At 42.5% G+C, this 16,638-nt stretch overlaps 1 protein-coding gene across 3 annotated transcripts in view; it reads right to left on the bottom strand.

The window, feature by feature from the left end:
- Positions 1 to 712: 712 nt before the first annotated feature.
- Positions 713 to 16,638, bottom strand: part of CHD7 (chromodomain helicase DNA binding protein 7) — an 88,400-nt gene continuing 72,474 nt past the window's right edge. Inside the window, exons 21-38 of one of the 3 annotated variants that reach the window (XM_086472685.1) lie at positions 16,283 to 16,482; positions 15,518 to 15,677; positions 12,392 to 12,481; positions 11,747 to 11,850; positions 10,244 to 10,373; positions 9,891 to 9,963; positions 9,599 to 9,672; positions 9,281 to 9,285; positions 8,671 to 8,899; positions 8,294 to 8,502; positions 7,476 to 8,153; positions 6,902 to 7,062; positions 5,050 to 5,277; positions 4,386 to 4,829; positions 3,591 to 3,812; positions 3,034 to 3,174; positions 2,452 to 2,556; positions 713 to 1,669 (exon numbers count right to left, since the gene is read on the bottom strand). In XM_086472685.1, coding sequence (XP_086328811.1) covers positions 713 to 1,669; positions 2,452 to 2,556; positions 3,034 to 3,174; positions 3,591 to 3,812; positions 4,386 to 4,829; positions 5,050 to 5,277; positions 6,902 to 7,062; positions 7,476 to 8,153; positions 8,294 to 8,502; positions 8,671 to 8,899; positions 9,281 to 9,285; positions 9,599 to 9,672; positions 9,891 to 9,963; positions 10,244 to 10,373; positions 11,747 to 11,850; positions 12,392 to 12,481; positions 15,518 to 15,677; positions 16,283 to 16,482 — 4,210 coding nt within the window. The remainder of the gene's footprint in view (positions 1,670 to 2,451; positions 2,557 to 3,033; positions 3,175 to 3,590; positions 3,813 to 4,385; positions 4,830 to 5,049; positions 5,278 to 6,901; positions 7,063 to 7,475; positions 8,154 to 8,293; positions 8,503 to 8,670; positions 8,900 to 9,280; positions 9,286 to 9,598; positions 9,673 to 9,890; positions 9,964 to 10,243; positions 10,374 to 11,746; positions 11,851 to 12,391; positions 12,482 to 15,517; positions 15,678 to 16,282; positions 16,483 to 16,638) is intronic. The other 2 variants (XM_086472686.1, XM_086472687.1) reach the window with 2 other exon arrangements.

Below are 16,638 nucleotides of genomic sequence, written 5' to 3'. Positions count from 1 at the left end.
AAAAAGGTACCTGATTTTTTTCTTTTTGTTTATACCAGTGCATTACAAGATCACGAGACGATTAAACTGTAGCTTTATCCTGTAAGAACCTTCTCCACGGGTTAATTTCCAAAAGGTACTCTTCACATTCAACAGCTGCCTTATTATTGCTGCGTCTCAAGACAGAGACAGTCACACTATCATGAAGATTGTCAGAGAGAGAGTGTGTGTGTGGGTGTGTGCGCGCACGTGAGCGGGTGAACTCCCATACAGTCAAAATGAAGCACGAGTACGATATGTATGGTAAATTTCATCTTGACCTTCACAGCAAAAAAAAAAAAAAAATAAAAAAATTAAATATATAACTTCATCCTTCCTTTAAGCAGCACTTCCTTCTATTAGTGCCACTTGGTTACAAATTGCTGCTTAATTCATAATACCAATGGTACCAAAGGAAAAAAAAGCAGAGCATTATGTCAGTTTCCTTAAAAAGACATGATCACCTCTCAAATTTCATCTCTCCTAGGGATAATAAATAATGCACTGCACAATACTTAATGACCAAGATACCTTTTGACACATCTGTATAACATGACTTGAACTTTTTTTTTTTTTGCTACACTATGTTACAGAACAGCTTATAAAAACTAAGTATGGACATTAACTGTGAGTGTAAACAGTAGGACTACCACTTGTCAAAAGTTTAAAACACTTTAACTGTAACTGGTACTGGTTATTCATCATTTTCATTGTTTTCTATTTCTTCCCCCCCATCAAGTGAGTCTAATTCTTCACCCTGTGCTATTTCATCTTCTAAAACGGAGGAATCTGCAGTTTTATCAAGGCTCTCCTCTGCATCACTGCCTTCGAGATTTTCTTCATCCTTAAAGGCAGCTCCTTCAGTTTTGTCAGTAGCCTTCTCCTCGTTGGAGCCCACCGCATTCTGAAGTCCTGCTAGTGCTGGGAAACCGGGCAGAGTCAATCCTCCCAGTCCTGGAGGTAGAAACATAGATGGATAGAAGAGGCCAGGAGCCATGGTAGACAGCAGGAAAGGATTGAAGGCCAGAGGGTTTGCGGGCAATCCAGTGTTGGTGGTGGTGGTGGTAGTGGTGGCAGTGGCGGTACTCGCCGCAGTAGCAGCACTGACAGATCCATTCGCAGAGTCAGTAGCAGAAACAGCGTCTGTGCTTTTCTCAGAGTCTTTGTTCTCCTCCTCATTCTCGTTCTTCTTGTCTTCAGCTTTCGAAGCGCCATCCTCAGTCTCTCCCTGACCGGCAGCAGTAGTGGCATTTCCAGTAGTAGCCGTTATCGGGTTATTCAACAATCCGCTTAGTCCGAACATGTTGGGCAATCCTGCCATCCCTGGCAACATCAGAGGCAACATGGCAGCCGGATTTTTAGCATCCCCCCCAGCAGCAGCAGCTGTTGCTAGGCCTGGCGGGAAGCCCATGAGGCCTGCGAGCTGGAGAGACTGCAGGTTCTGCAGGTTCTGGAGGCTTGTGAGGTCCATTCCAGCAAACAGACTGTTCATTAGCAGTGGGTTGATTCCCGAAGTTGATGCTACAGCAGCAGCTGCTGCAGCTGCTTTGGCAATTTCACTTTTTGGCCTTCTTCCTCTTCTGCTCGCTCCTTCCTCCCTCACAACAGGTCCAGTGAGAAGACGGTCAAACATGGACTCTGGAACAAAACCCTGAAAAGGGGATGTGAAAAAACAAGCTTTACCCTCAATCAGCTTTCATAGCTTTCAGCAGTTAACTGTGACGATGGCAGACACAGGAGGGATTGCAGCGTACTCCCACAGCGCTTTGGTTTTCTACCCCGGCAAACAGTGACTAGTTAGCCACCGAAGGGAACGGCAGTAGAACACGTAAGAAAAACTGAAGAAAGCAGTCACAGGTTTTTTACATTTAAACACCTCAGTAGAACAACACATGCCGAAACTCTGTGGCTGCATTAAAAGCACCCGCCCTGATACACTGCAGTTATGAGTTCATACCTCGGTACTCCACACTGAACTTCAGCAGAGTAACGTTTTATTACAGTGAGTATTCACAGAATTGTACCCTTTGTTTTCAAACAACTGTTGCAAAATAAAAGGCAGAAAAACTAATCCCTTGATGCTGCCTGTTACCAAGATGATGAATTTATTTCTGTTACAAATATGACACGTATTTTCTTAATAGTTCCTAATGTCTTAATACCTGTGCTTACTAAGGATTGTCGCTTACTAGAAAAAAAAAAACCCCACTGACAGCTGCCTTACTGCAGCTGAATTTTCGAGTGTACTTCAACCCCATTTGCAGCAGCCTCCTATCACCAACCCGCCCCGAGCTGGGCAGCTCCCACCCAAATGCTGCCGTTTCCTCAGCTCAAAACCAGCTGTGAGACAAAGACTTCATAATCAATTTACACAGCCTTCAACTCTGCCGTGCTATCATCTACAGTGAAGCTTGGGATGAGAGTTTCACTTACAGACTGTTTAACAATGTCAGTCCAATCTGGAGCAACAGCGAATTCAGGATTTTCTTCCAGCCATCTTGGCAAGTCCTTCATTGGAGGGGCCATAGCTCCACCCATCTAACGCAAAAGACAAGGTCAATCCTTAAAAAAACCCCAAACAACCCACCAAAACAACCAACTCTTTACATGGACATTCTCTATCTGTGCACTTTCATCTCTGAAGGATGGCAGTAAAGACTTTTAGTTCAGACTGTGGAAACCAACCTAATGATACTAGAAGGGAGAAGATCACCTTTTAAAACAACATAGTAACACGCTGCAGCTTAGGCAGGGCTAGTAACGAGATTCCTGTCTGATATAAGGAACAAATACGCTATAGAGTTTCAAACAGTAAGAGTTATCCACTCAAGTCATTATATGAACACACCAGAAGAGCAAGAAGGAATTAAAAAGGAACTGGGTGGTACACTCCAATAGGAATAACTGCCGGTGCCAAATGACCAAACTTTCAAAAAGAAAGCTTGGAGTAGAAAACCTGCTTTCCACATGCAAAGACATTGTTAAAGACCTCTGCTGAACGAGCCTCATTTTTACCTTCTTTCCATTTCGCTTATTTACAACAGGTACCCTTTCTTCTCCTGTCAAGGTGTTTATATCCAGTTTATTAGGATTTCGACATCTGTGTCGTTTTTGTTTCGGCTTCTGAAATGGGGAAAACAGCAGATCTGCACTCTTCTGGAAAGAGGAGAAATGTATTGCTTTTTAGTTTTTCATTTTCTTGACAAAAATCACCAGTCATGGGACCCCTTCTCACAATGATTTTAAGAAGGGGCCAATTACTTTACCCTCAGATTATCTCAGAAAGATCTTTTTCTTACCAGACAAAGAAACTCTGCAGAATTTGACACAAACACCATTTAACACATTGTTATATACAAATATTAAAAAAGAAAAAGCGACCCATACACCCTGGTGCCACTTGGGTGTTCAGATACTGTAGTTAAGTGTGTCTAAAGAGAAAACCTCGACTGAAACCCAACAGTTACAAACCCCCGTGACTATGTCCAAAGTGAGGAAATGCATTTTGGCGTCTGTAACACTAACTGCTGCATCAACAGAACCCAGCAATGCTGTTAGAACCACATACTTACTGGTACATAACTTGGCATATCTACAGTGTAAGTAGGATGTAATTTCAGCCACTCAACTAAATCCTTGTTTTTAGGAGCATCCTCTCCCACCAGCCTGGTCCCATCCTCTAGATTGATTACAGGGATGCGAGTGTCTGGGTCCAGCTGACCAGGAGATGGAATGTTCCTTGCTGGTAGGGCTTCTATATCTTCTTCAAAAGCTTTGGTCACTTCTGCATCCTCCTAAAAACATTGACATCTGCATTAATTCCCATTTCGAGGGAACAGTTACCTGGGGAGAACATTTCAGGGACTGAAGCTAAATGCTCAAGAAGATTTCGCGTACGCCAGAGCTAATGGGGTTTAAACATTTACACCCTATGTAAAGCAATGCCACTGCCTTAAGGAATTTTGTAAATTTAGCATCCTTGAACACTAAAGAACATACAGCTAAAGACACAGCGGTTTTTGTGCACTTCCAGTTAACAGCCCCCAAGACCTTCCCTCTTCTACACAGCAAGAAAGACAAGAGTTAAGCCTCAAAATGCATGTTGTTACAAATATGCTTTGTTAAAAAAAAAGTCCTTTCGAAAGTACAAGCTACTTAAGCCAGCTACAGTTTGCTAAGAGTAAAAACTGATGGGAACAACATTTTGTTTGGTTCAAAAAGAAATAACAGCGCTCAACACAAAGAAAAAGTTGTTTGGGTAAAGACTGCACGTTACTATTAGGAGAGTATCACACCACTTTAAACTCACAGTCAGAAAGTACTAGACACAGAAGAACAAATATGAGACAAAAAGGTTGCTGTCTTACTACAGTCAATGATGTCCGTTTGTTGCTCATAAATAACAGATCAAGCCCTTCTACATTTTTCCTCCTTCCTCTCCTCCTCTTCATGGGCGGTTCTCCATCTATTAAAGAGCCATTTAGTAGATGCCTTGTGGGTGTGCGTGAAAGACCTGCTTGCAGCAGCTCCATTTGAGTTTTAAAGGCATCAGACACGGGTGTGGAGACATTAGGCAAGATAAACTTTGAAGTAACAGATGAAAAATTTGAGGTAGAACTTGTTGCCTCTCGTGAGGCCTTTGATAAATCTACAACCTTTTCTTGTCCATTTTCTGAGACCACCTGAGACTCACGTAACTGGGCAACCATTTCCATAAGATTTCTCCTCTTGGCAGCTCGCTCAGCCTCAATTTCAATCTTTCTTCGTCTCCTCCTCCTCTGACGTGGAACCGATAAATTGAGTGCATCTTCCTAATGAAAAACGGGCATTTCCAAACATTAGCAACGCTGAACTTAAAATAAAAGTCCAAACACACACCTCTGAAACAAAGCCTTCATTTTAGTCAGAAAACGCTTTTTTACTTTTCCTGTTTTATCTAAAGAAATGCTATTGTTTGGGTTCTCTAGTACGCAAAAGCAGCACGCGCAAGATAAAGTGTTTTATGGAGGAAAGAGACAGACGCAGCCTTGCCTTTGATAACTGAGGAGAAGCAGTGATGTCTTCACCGCCACTGACGCTGGCCTGACCAACCATGGAGAGCTCTGCAAAGCTCCTTTTCTGCAGAGGGCTGTCCACGGCTGCTGGCGTGTACCCAGGGATGAGCCCCTGGAAATCAAACATCTGGCGCCTATTCACCGGCCACTTCCCTTTCAGCACTGCTTCACAGATGTTGTCCAAGCGGTTGATCATCACTCGGTCCTGCACGAAGGAGAAGTACATAATGAACCCTCGGCAAGGAAGGCGCCTTTTAAGCTCAGACGAGTGCAACGACACAGTCCTCACCTTCCAAAGCTTAAGAAACGCATTCAAAACCAACCAGTCAGGACAAACGGATCACCTCACAAGAAGCTAATACACAGACAGTTTCGTAGAATCAAACATCACCAGCATTTAAAAGCTGCATTTATACTGGGGGAAGGAGAAAGACAGAGCGAGTTTTCTGTACGACCATGTGCTGACCAACAAGTTTAACAGAAACTCACTATTGTTTTACACTGCAAAACTTCAGCAAAATCAACAGTTCGGAAGGGAAAATCCAAACACCTGCAATCAGTATTTTAAAGCTGCAGTTCTCCAGATCCAAGAGCCTGGATCTGCAATTCTGTCCTAGGAAGTGGATCCTCATTAGCGTCACTATTAATAAAGTTCAACATTATGAAACGGGCACCAACCTAGGGACAGCTAATGAATGTCAATTTTCATTCCACGCCCATTATCACTTCAAATTTCACTGAAGCGTGTACACTAAAAATCTCTAATTATGTTTATTAGTCAACTTATGCTGAACCTATACAGATGAAGGATTTTTTGGTTTACTTTTACTTTATGACTGGAGTAAGATTTGAGTCCACGTTTCCAAAATACAGGCTGAAAGCAAAGAGGACGAGTATCACATGCTTTTTTCCGCTCCAGTATTCAAGCACATCCTACGCTAGCCTGCCTGAAGTAGCAGAAACTTCAGAACTCTGAACAATCCTGCTGGTTAGGGAAGACGCTGAGCATCAGCTTCCTGAACAGCAAAACAGAGCAAAAGCCACTGCAAACCTCGGCAGCTGCAGGCTGCTTGCTTTCCCCGGGAATAAGCCTATTAAGAGCAATGTCCCCCCACCCTGCCCCCCGTCCTAAACCAGATGGCCCTGTTATGGTGATTAGTAAGCTTAAGACTATTACTACTTTATTTCTCTCCCTCTCCTTACTGCAAAGGAGAGCACTAAACTATGTATGGATTTATTACGAGGTTGCGGTTTTGTATTTTTAAAAACATTTTCTATTAGATAATTTTCTGCATTGTTACCAAAATAAGATACAGCTTTATCCTATCTAAAACTGCCGCTTATGTTTGCAGGATACCTTAATACAATTACATCTGTCAACATTACATAATGGCTTAGATCATGTAGGTCACTACCACTCTTGTCTACAATCTCCTCACCCCAAAATAAAAAGGTGATCTCCCAAAATCTCTGCTCTCAACACCGCAGATTGCTCTGCAGACGAAATCCGTAATTCAAAATCCCAAGTTTGCTTCCATCGATAGAGGCGCAATTCTGCCGACACACAGCTATGGAGCCCAGGAGGAATTTGGGTCTGTCAGTACTTTGTTCTTTTACTAAATGACACTGTTTCCAGTGAAACAATCCATTTCCTCTGCTAACTCGTAGGACATTGAAGAATAAAATGCTCTTCCACAAATCATTCATAGCAAAAAGTCCCTTGCCCACAAGAAGTCGAGACTCCCACAAAGCTCACTGTTACTTTGCAACCACGTTTCCCGTAGTTTAGCTGTATGAAAGAGACACAGGCCACCCTACCCCTCACCCACCTTAGGCCAGAAAGAGAAGGCAAACGTTCTCTCATGAAGCAGTTGAACCACAGAGGGATCCCCATCTTCCATGTAGAATCCATCGCGTGTTTCATCCCTCGCAGTACTCATAGAGGCGTTGCTTTCTTCATCAAAATTCTTACCCTGAGAAACTGCTCCTGCTGAATAACAACCATGACCAGGTGTTAAGTCCCAAAGTTCCCAACCACCCAACATCAACCTGACTAGGTAGGTTAGGACAACTAGGCTTGACACAACACTTCTCACTCGGGCTTTTGCTCAGCAATTACTACAGCAGAGCCTCAGCCTTCTGCATCTGGCACAGATACCACGCTTACTGGCTCAGTAAGCTGTCTTGGAAATCACCCCTTGTGGGGGAATACCCCGCGGATGCCGGATGGCTTTTACGAAGCTTATCTAGCCGCCTGATATGCGGAAGGGCAGAGGGACTGCTACATGCAGCTCATCCCCAGCTCCACAGTGGCTCCGTGTGTGTCACCTCCCAGCTAGCACAAGTTACGACAGCCGTGGGGCTCGTGCTAAGCACACAGAATTGATCTGACCAACGCATTACCTTCAGGTTGGGAGGATTCTTCCGATTTATCATCATCATCCAGCTTCTCCTCTTCGTCCTCTTCCGAACCTTTCTCAGAAATAGATTTTGGGTCTACGTCTGTACTTATTTCTATGTCTTTCAATTCACATTTAACAGAGCCAGGCTCAGCCTCAGCATCACAGTCCGGTTTAGTGTCCTTATCTGCAATATCTGTCTCCTCTTTGATATCAGACTTGTCTTTGGCTGCTGGATTTTCAGACCCTTCAACTTTAGACTCTGTTTGTTCTGTAGTCTTTTCTTCTTGTACTGGTGTGGATGGGACAATAGGTGGTGTCTGACTGCAGCCAGCACCCAGAGGGTTCACAGAGGAGACAGTATTTGCATTACCTGTCCCTCTGTTCTGAGCAAAGTTTTTGTGAGCCTCAAGAAAAGAGAGTTCAGGATCATTCAGAATGTGATAATCTGTCCTACTGACTCCATGTTTAGCAGCACCGATCAGTAAGTCCTTGTCATGTTTACCACACTCCCACCACTCTGGCAGGTCCAAGCTTGGCTGGCAAAGTTTGAGCCTCTCCCCCAGCTGCGGGTGATGGAGAACCTGCTCACGGATTTTCCGCAACAGCTCAATGCGATACAAAGTCCTAGAAGCACGCTCTTCTGTGATCGGCTCGATCAGAGTGGAAAGGTCAGGCGGTTCTGCAATGACACCGGTTTGTATCGTTTAACAGCCATTACCTGGACACCCGTTTCGAAATCACTACACCTGGGCATGAAGTCTCAACAGTCCCACTGTCTCCTACCGGTCCTGTTGATTTCCACAGCCAGCTAAAACTTACCATCATCCGGTTTGACTGGCATTCGGCACACTCGTCTACACATATTCACAAAGCCATTAAAATACTTTTCCAAGCTTTCGTCGGACTTCTTATCAAGCCTGGCAAACGCTCTGAATTGATTCCAGTCAAATTGATGTTTTACAGGATCGAAAATAATTCCAAAGGTAGACACCACACGATAAAAATCAGCTTCTTCTCTTCTTGTCCATCTAGTCAAGGAAGAAGCAAGAGAAGTGAGGCCGCTGGATAAACCAGAGTCCAAACACCGTTCGGATGCCCCCAAACCCCCTTAGTTCATTCTTTAAAAACATAAGAACGGTACTGGTGAGACACACACTCAAATAAGATTTAAAGAAAGATATCGCTGCGAAACTCACTTTTGTCGTTTTTCAGTTATTATAGCTTCCCTTTCTGCTTCTAGTGCCCTCACTTCTTCCCGAGGCCGACGTCTCCTGCGGTCAGTCTTCATTAGTGCCTCTTGCCTCATTTGTTGCCTTTTATAGCTGCGCTGATAGGCAGTAATGAGGCGACGCAGACGGGTAGTCAGGGTTGAAGTGTTGGGCCAGTAGAGTTGGCCTAACTCAGCATTGCTTTCACTGTGCTTGTCTAGAGAATAGAGGAGGATTTGTGCTCTGCAAAACCATCACTGAACATTTCCGAGTTTCTATGGCTATAGGATCCTGGGTTTATCAGATAAGAACATATGGCTCACTAACACTGGGGCACAACAAGTGAGAAGCAGGATAACTACCTTGGTAGGAGATAAAAAATAGAACCAAGCCACCCAACTCTAAGAACTCAGAAATGCTTGTGAAACATTTAGAGATAATCATCAAGCATTATTATTCAATGTTATGAATGCAAACATACTATGAATACTGTAAGTATTTAAATTCATGCAATGCATCTTTAAATATATTACTAGGAAGATCATTCTGCCTCTGAGGAAACACCTACGCTTATCATTTTCCACTTTATTATTCCCACTTAAACTTGGCACTTTTCCTCCATACTGAGGAAACAACATACCTATAACTTCCAAGATTATCTCAGCAAAACCATCAACGGCTGCATTATGAAACATCCGGTCTTTATCATCACAATTTCTAATGTAATTAGAAACCCAGAAAGCCATAATGTGGATTATTCAAAGGCAGTATATAATTGTTTTGAAAGATGTGAAGCATGAAGAGATTTGGCAGTAAAAAGTTTACTGCGATGTTTTCCCAAAACACCACCTATCCCCTCATGTGGCAATATAAACAGTCCACCTTTCACCAAACGGTCTGGTTTTGCCTTTTTAACGTCTTTGCTATAGTCTTACTTGGGTGTATTTCTACGGCCTCCTCTTTGTCTTCTGGAGGTGAGTTTGCAAATTCCTTGGGGAGAAGACAGAAGTTATTTTAGTTTTCAGTTTTGACCATATGTTATCATTTCAGGAGAAAAATATGTCATCTCTCAAGCACAGCAGCCAACAATCTTTGTAAGGTGTGTTTATCTGGTAGCTCTCAAACTTAAGAACTGCACATTAAGATAAACACGGAGAATCAGTTATAATTATATATATTGGTAATTACAGAAAGTTGGAAGTTCTTACATCGATTTCATCCTTGAAAGGAGTTCTGGTTGGCTTATATTCTGGGTCTTCATCCTCTCTGTCAAATTCACCACTATAAAACATTTAAAAGAAATATTTTCATGAAATGTATTGTTTTTGAGAGGGGGCTGATTTTCTGGACTAAACCAAAAAAGCTACAAAAGCCATGAGTTTGGTGTACCAAGTTACACATCTATATTTCATGCTGAACTCTCTAAATAATTTTATGCACGTTTTACATCATGTGATCACCTCAGATCTTCAGGCGAGACGTAAGCAAAATATGACACACGAACTCATGCCAACATATACAATGCTGATAAAGTTTATTCATTTTTTCATGTCCTCCTTACCCATCACCACCATCTGCTAACATGTCTGTCCCTCTCTGTTCAGCAGCGATGGCCTTTGCATCAGGCATGCCAACCCGCTCCAGAAAGCACAGGGCTGGATCAGCTCTCATAGAATTGTACTTCTCATAACCTGCAGGCAGAGCGTGAGACGAATTTTTTTTAAAGGCTATGACCAACTGTGAATAGAACAGGTTTAGGCAGCAGAAGTACAAATTTTCTGGATTCATTTATTTATTTTTAAATAAAACAAAGGAGCTGTCACCGTGCTGAAAGCAACCATTTCGTTCACGTAATGAAATTTTTCATGTTGGTAAATTCCATCAGCACAGAAGCGTTTTCACATCAATAACATTAACAAGTAGTAGGCACCGACGGAAGCATTCTGTTTAAAGACTTCATCAGGTAAAGTAAAAACCTTCCGCAACTGAAAAATTTCTTTGCCTTTACCTACATGACTCCCACCGTGGTTCTCCAAGCGGGCTCCCTACTGGAAACGTGCAGGCGCGAATGGAAACGCACGCACGCACGCGCACTGTCTCTAGCCCCAGCCCTGCTGGAACCCTCAACGCAGGCTGCAAAAACGCTGCGTACATGGGTTACACGTAAGGCCAACGAACCTGTCTTATTAGGTTTAGGATGATGCATGTCAGTAAGATGACACTGTTCCCTTTATGGCTTTCAAACTGCTGTTTGCTTTTTTACTGCCCAAGTTGACTAGATGGAAAATGGCAGATCCCAACAGTGCACTGCAGGAAAATGATTTTTAGACTAGACTTGCCTCAGCTGAGCCCACAAAACAGAGCTGCTGTACATAGGCAGAACAGCACAATTCAATTAGGATTTGTACTACAACACACTGCTCCTAACTGCTGTAGAGCCTCAAGCCAAACTGTAATCATGAAAGGTTTTATAAGCCATCATTCTCCCCTTTAGTCAGGCTGGGCTGCTGAGAATACCTCTGCGACCTCCAGAGAATTGGGATTATAATCAGGAATCGCTCACTGTATATATCATGCCAGCTCTGCATCCCCAGCCTTTCAAAGTTAACAAGGCTGCATCCCACTCAAGGGAGCCGGGAGTTCTCAACACTGACATTTGTGAAATATTGCTTGGAACAAAGCCCAGGAGGCACTTGTACAGATTAATAGCAGAGGTTAAGCCCACCGTCCACTTTGACACTGGTTGGCAGAGTTAGCAAGTGAAGCAGTGCTGGAAGCAAAGTTTATGGAGATCTATCTTACTATTTGGCTATTATTTAAACAAATATGGTTTTGTTTTATTTACAGCCAAGAAAGTAATGTTTTCTTCTCAAATGTTCTGCAAACATTTAAAAACAGCATCTGATATTTACAGCTCATATTACGTTTTTAATGCAGGCAAGAAAAAAAAAGGAGATACAAGCCAACAGCTCTTTGGAACAATACTTGTTAATATTATGACTGAACAGTCCTACACACAGAAAGCTTTACAACTGAGTTTTGTTCAGAGTGAGACATCACTTACCGTGTTTGAATACTCCAATTAAAAGGGATTTATCCGCCTCCTTATCCCACCAGTCTGCAGGAACTTCGGCATGGAATGGCTCAGGTATCCATACATCTACTTCACTGCAAAGACAGCGTTATTTACATTCACAAAGATATTACTAGACAAAGATGTTAAAAAAAAAAAAAAAAAAAAAAACCTGGCTCATGTTATTTTGTAAATATGAATTTCAACGGAAAAAGACACCCACAAAATCCAATGCATAACTTGAAATACCTGGGAAAATAATGAGGATGATTTAAAACCAAACCAAAAAACCACCCCACCGAAAACCCCAATGTTAGGCTATTTTGGGAGAGGAATGACAATGGTTATCCAAATACGATTCATTTAAGGTCTTGGTATATTTTTTTACATATTTTAAATTGAGATAGAATAATCCTTCGGTATTAACAGGATTTAAAATCTGCTTCCGTCATTTCCCACGTCGTTCCCTCCCCCAAGAAAAATTACCCACAGCGCTTGATAAAATAATAAAGCTGCTCGAGAACAGACATTTAAGAGATAACGTGTGACAACCTTTAAACGCTGCGTTATTATAGCACGTGTGCTTTATAAAAGCCAGCGCCATAAAGCAAAAAATAAACCTGCACTCGCACTAACCTTGAGTCAGCACCCTCTAAGATCTTGTCTGCTTGGTCCCCTATAACTTCTTGTCGTAGATAGTAGAGCATGCGGACACGCAGCAGGACCCTGGAGAGGAAGGCAGAGGGGGGAAAAAGTTCTTAACTTCAGGACTGTTTGCCAACAGTGGCTTTTGGCAGCTGCTGCTGTTCATCCATCATCCTGCCAAGGCTGATTAGCCATGCTGTATGGTAGGCTTGAAGCGTGACAGATGGTGGCACATAATCACCTCTGTGTGGTGCTTTCTGCTGGCTTCCAACAGGCCTGCCTGGCAACCGCTCACGCTGCACAGAGAGGGACCCAGCTCAGCCCGGCCCCGGCGCATTTCATTTAGTTCTACCTAGTGCAGCTTGTGAAGTTTAGACACGTACTCTACCACTGCCTCTGAAGTATTGAAGCAAGTTTGTAAACAACTGAGCAGATGGCTTTCAGTAACTGTTCTGCTTCATTATCTCATAAAATTTCCTCAGCTGCTGCCTTAATACCATTTTTGGAAGCACATCAGAAGTTGTAGGAATAAACGAGATATAAAATCTGGTTTTACTACCTTACAATAAACCCTCAATATGGAATGTCAGGTTTTTCAGATTATACAACTTTTTGCTTCTAAGAATGAGGGGGAAAAAAAATAATCCCCCATTTCCCTTGGGAGATATTAACTATTTTTACTCTTTATAGTTCAAACTGCTATTTAATTCTACCTCTGCACAACCTAACTGCTACAAGGGAGTGAAAAATCTTTGTTGCCCGTGTTTATTTTTCCCCCTTCTGCAACACAACAGTCATTTTTGGAAGCGCTGTCAGGTGGCGTGGTCACACTTGAGGCTGGCAGGAGCGAGAATGGCAGACCGCCTTTTCAAGGAGACTAGAAAAGAGGTCATCTCGGCAGGAAAAGTGTCTACCTGAAAATAACCCTGCCCTCCTCCGTTCCCCCAATTCGGGGCACCCTCTGCTGCCTAGTTCACAAAGTAGAACCGGTACCAGCTATGATGGAGACGGCTCAGCCTGCCCTCTCGCTGCACCCGAATCCATCACGGCAACTGTTGAATCGCTGCTGCTCCTGGAACAGCAAGGGTGACCGGGGAGGCAGTAATCTGATCGCCCACTTGCATGAAAAATTTAGACCACCACCAGTTTGGAGAGCTCCTCGTTAGAGATCGGATGCAACCGGAGCAGCACCCGCTTTTGCACATGTTATTCAAGCAAACCTCGGAAGAGCAGGGATTTGAATGAAGGTCATGTCTGCAATTCAAAACATGTCAGACATGCTCCTTTTTGTATGCATGATGGCTGGGACCAGTAAGGTGTCCTTCCTCCCTGTGTGGCTATGTAAATAAGCTGTCGAGGGTCTCCACCATCCCGGTATTAAGCAATAACAGCTGTTACATCAAGGCAAAGAAGGGGAGCAGGGAAAACACCCAACGCCAACCAAAAAGCAGATTCTTTGCACCTTTCGGGAGCCCTATACATTAAACCAGCACACGTGTTACGTAAGGGCACCTGCTCCTGTTAAGCCAATCGCTACTGCTACCTTTTGAAGGCAATTATCAGATTAATCATTGGCTTCCACCTCTGTTTGATTTTGTCTGGACTAAACATGTTGCTTCTACAGTTCACTTAGTCCTGGTGGATCTGGGAAGCAAAGAGGAAAGCTAGCAACTGAAAACATTCTTGCACATTTACCAGCCTTCCAGATCCTCAAGACTGTTCTACTGTATTATTACAGAAGCAACATTTTAAAAACGAATTTAAGTCTGATCTGCAAACTGATACGACAAGTAATGAGGACATGTTACCTGGGAGATTAAAATGATGTTACAGGCAAGAATTTAATTACTTTAAGAGCAAGTGAAATGTAATAACAGATCTGAGTAACAGTTTAGAAAAAAATCAGAAAGCAGTTTATTTGGAAGTGCACTTGCTAACGTAATACTGTAAGTATCTGTTTTCATCAGCTGAGAATTAAGCTTGGTTAGCATGTGGAAATGAGCTAATAAACCCCTTAAATGCCTTTCCTCCTTCACATCACACCCCCTATTGACAGGCCACAGGTACTTTTCAAATCAATAATTTCAATAAACGGTATTAGTCAGACACAACATATATTTAAAACACAAAAGTAATGACAACCTTTCAGTAACACTGCATTACAGCGGTATGGTATATATACAATGAAGAGTTACATTTAAAAACAAAACAACCCCTGCAACCCCAAAAAGCAAACAACGCCCCCCAGGCCCAAAACAAGGTATTTCTGGGACAAGTGTCAGGCTCAGTATCCATAACCGAGAACACAGTAAGCGAAACTGAGAGAGAGAATCATGACACTGTCAAAGGAAGCTGACACAAAAATAACTAAGATATCACAAAACAAAAGCTAAAAGAACATAAGAGAGGCTCTTAAAAGACAGTCATACAACAATAAAACAACATGCAAATCAAAATACAGTGATCTTTATCCCCAAAGGCTTTCACTTGCGCAACATGGTTAGGATTTCAAAAATCAAATCAGGGCACCGATTCAGGTAAGCAGCTCAGTGAAGAATTTCACCTCAAAGGAGAAAAGAAGAAATATTCTGTATACTGTGGAGAGCAAGAGAGGAAGGGAGAAAAGGAACAAAGAGAAGAGACACCCACACCTAAGTGAACTACCACATGAAACTCTGGAAACTAAGAACTGTTTGAGTTTAACATTTAAGGAACAGAACTTTAAGGACATCAGCCTGAAAGACTGCACCAGAAGGGCAGGAAACAAGCAGCTTGTGTGTAAGGATAGCCAGTTGTCAAGAGAAACAGACTTGGCGTAGGGATATAGTCTTTCCTTTATGGGGCAAAAAGAATAACCCCATCCGATTCCATTCTTATTTAAGTAAGTAGAAAACAATTTTCTTCAGAACTGTGTTTTAAGTGCTGATCAGTCATAAAGAGCTTAACAGAAGCATCCAGATACCTGTTAAGATGATTATCTCCAAATTAAATCATAATAATGGCATTTACATCCTATTAAATGGCCCTGTGTTCTATTAAAAATACCCAAAGAAGTTGCAGACTTTACAAAAGCATGTAGTAAACCCCCCTCTAAAAGCAGTATTTATTGATACTCACTTATTACAGTGATGTTTGAGATGTTTCCTATAGCTGTCTTCTTGAAATAATACATCCGGGTTACAGGTTGTGAGCCAGTCCGCATCCTGCAGCATTGGCTGTGAACTCTGGGCTTTTACTTTCTTGCCTTTCCTCCCTCTGGGCACTGGTGCAGACAGACCTACACGGAATCCCAATATTTCTTACACAACCGGAACAGAAAAGCTCTTGCCCCAGACTGCATCACAAACACCCATTTAGAGCTAAGCATCACTGCAACAGTCATTCCTCTGTGGGCAACATGACCAGCAAAAACTGAACAGCAACATAATTCCGCACAGAAATTGCAAATAACGAAAATCAACCAAAACTTTCATGCAAATTTAGGTGTGAAGATTTCAAAGATTCAGAGCGCTAGCCAGAAAATGGTGTTATATAAATATTTCTTCTAAAAATTCTCATGAATCTGAATGGCCATAAGGAAACAAGATTTCTGATTTACGGGCAATTTGAAAGATTAACTCCAGCAGTAGGTGCCACTTCAAAATTACACTCGAATGTTTGTTCAAACCTGATTTGAGGGAAAGAGCACTCACTGCATTCTGCAAAGTGGCTGAGGGAGACTTCCCCTTTAAGTACGGACCAAGTCAAAGCCCACCTTACTCATAAAACCTGACAAGATCCTACGACATGTCAGAATGGCTATAGTTTAAACTAAATACATAGCATGACTGAACCAATTCTTTCCTATTTACTAGCATCATTATTTGATTGTGGTAGACATACCGGAATGATTAACCAAAGCTCGTGTCTGCCCATCTGCAGTTGGAGCGATCAGATCCCAGATGAAACTTTTGATATTTTCATCCCCTTTGTAATGATTAAGACAATATACCAGGATAGTCCGGCAGATGGTTTCCACATCTTGTTCTGTTAGCTGACGTTTATAGCGCCCATGTGAGAGGATGTCAGTCCATCGACCCCAGCTATAAGAAAAATATGTTCAATACAACAGCCAGGGCACTGGTGTTTTAATTTGTGACTTTCAGTTTAACTCCTGGTACCAAGCAAGTTGGGACCTCCTCTGTTAGCACTAATGCGTTCTGCATTTGCAGGTTACGCCAGGGAATCCAATCTCCAGC

This window comes from Leptosomus discolor, chromosome 13 (assembly GCF_034619465.1).
Source record: "Leptosomus discolor isolate bLepDis1 chromosome 13, bLepDis1.hap2, whole genome shotgun sequence".
Classification (NCBI taxonomy): Eukaryota; Metazoa; Chordata; class Aves; order Leptosomiformes; family Leptosomidae; genus Leptosomus; species Leptosomus discolor.
The sequence above is the reverse complement of the archived record's forward strand: the minus strand, read 5'-3'. Positions and strand labels throughout refer to the sequence as shown.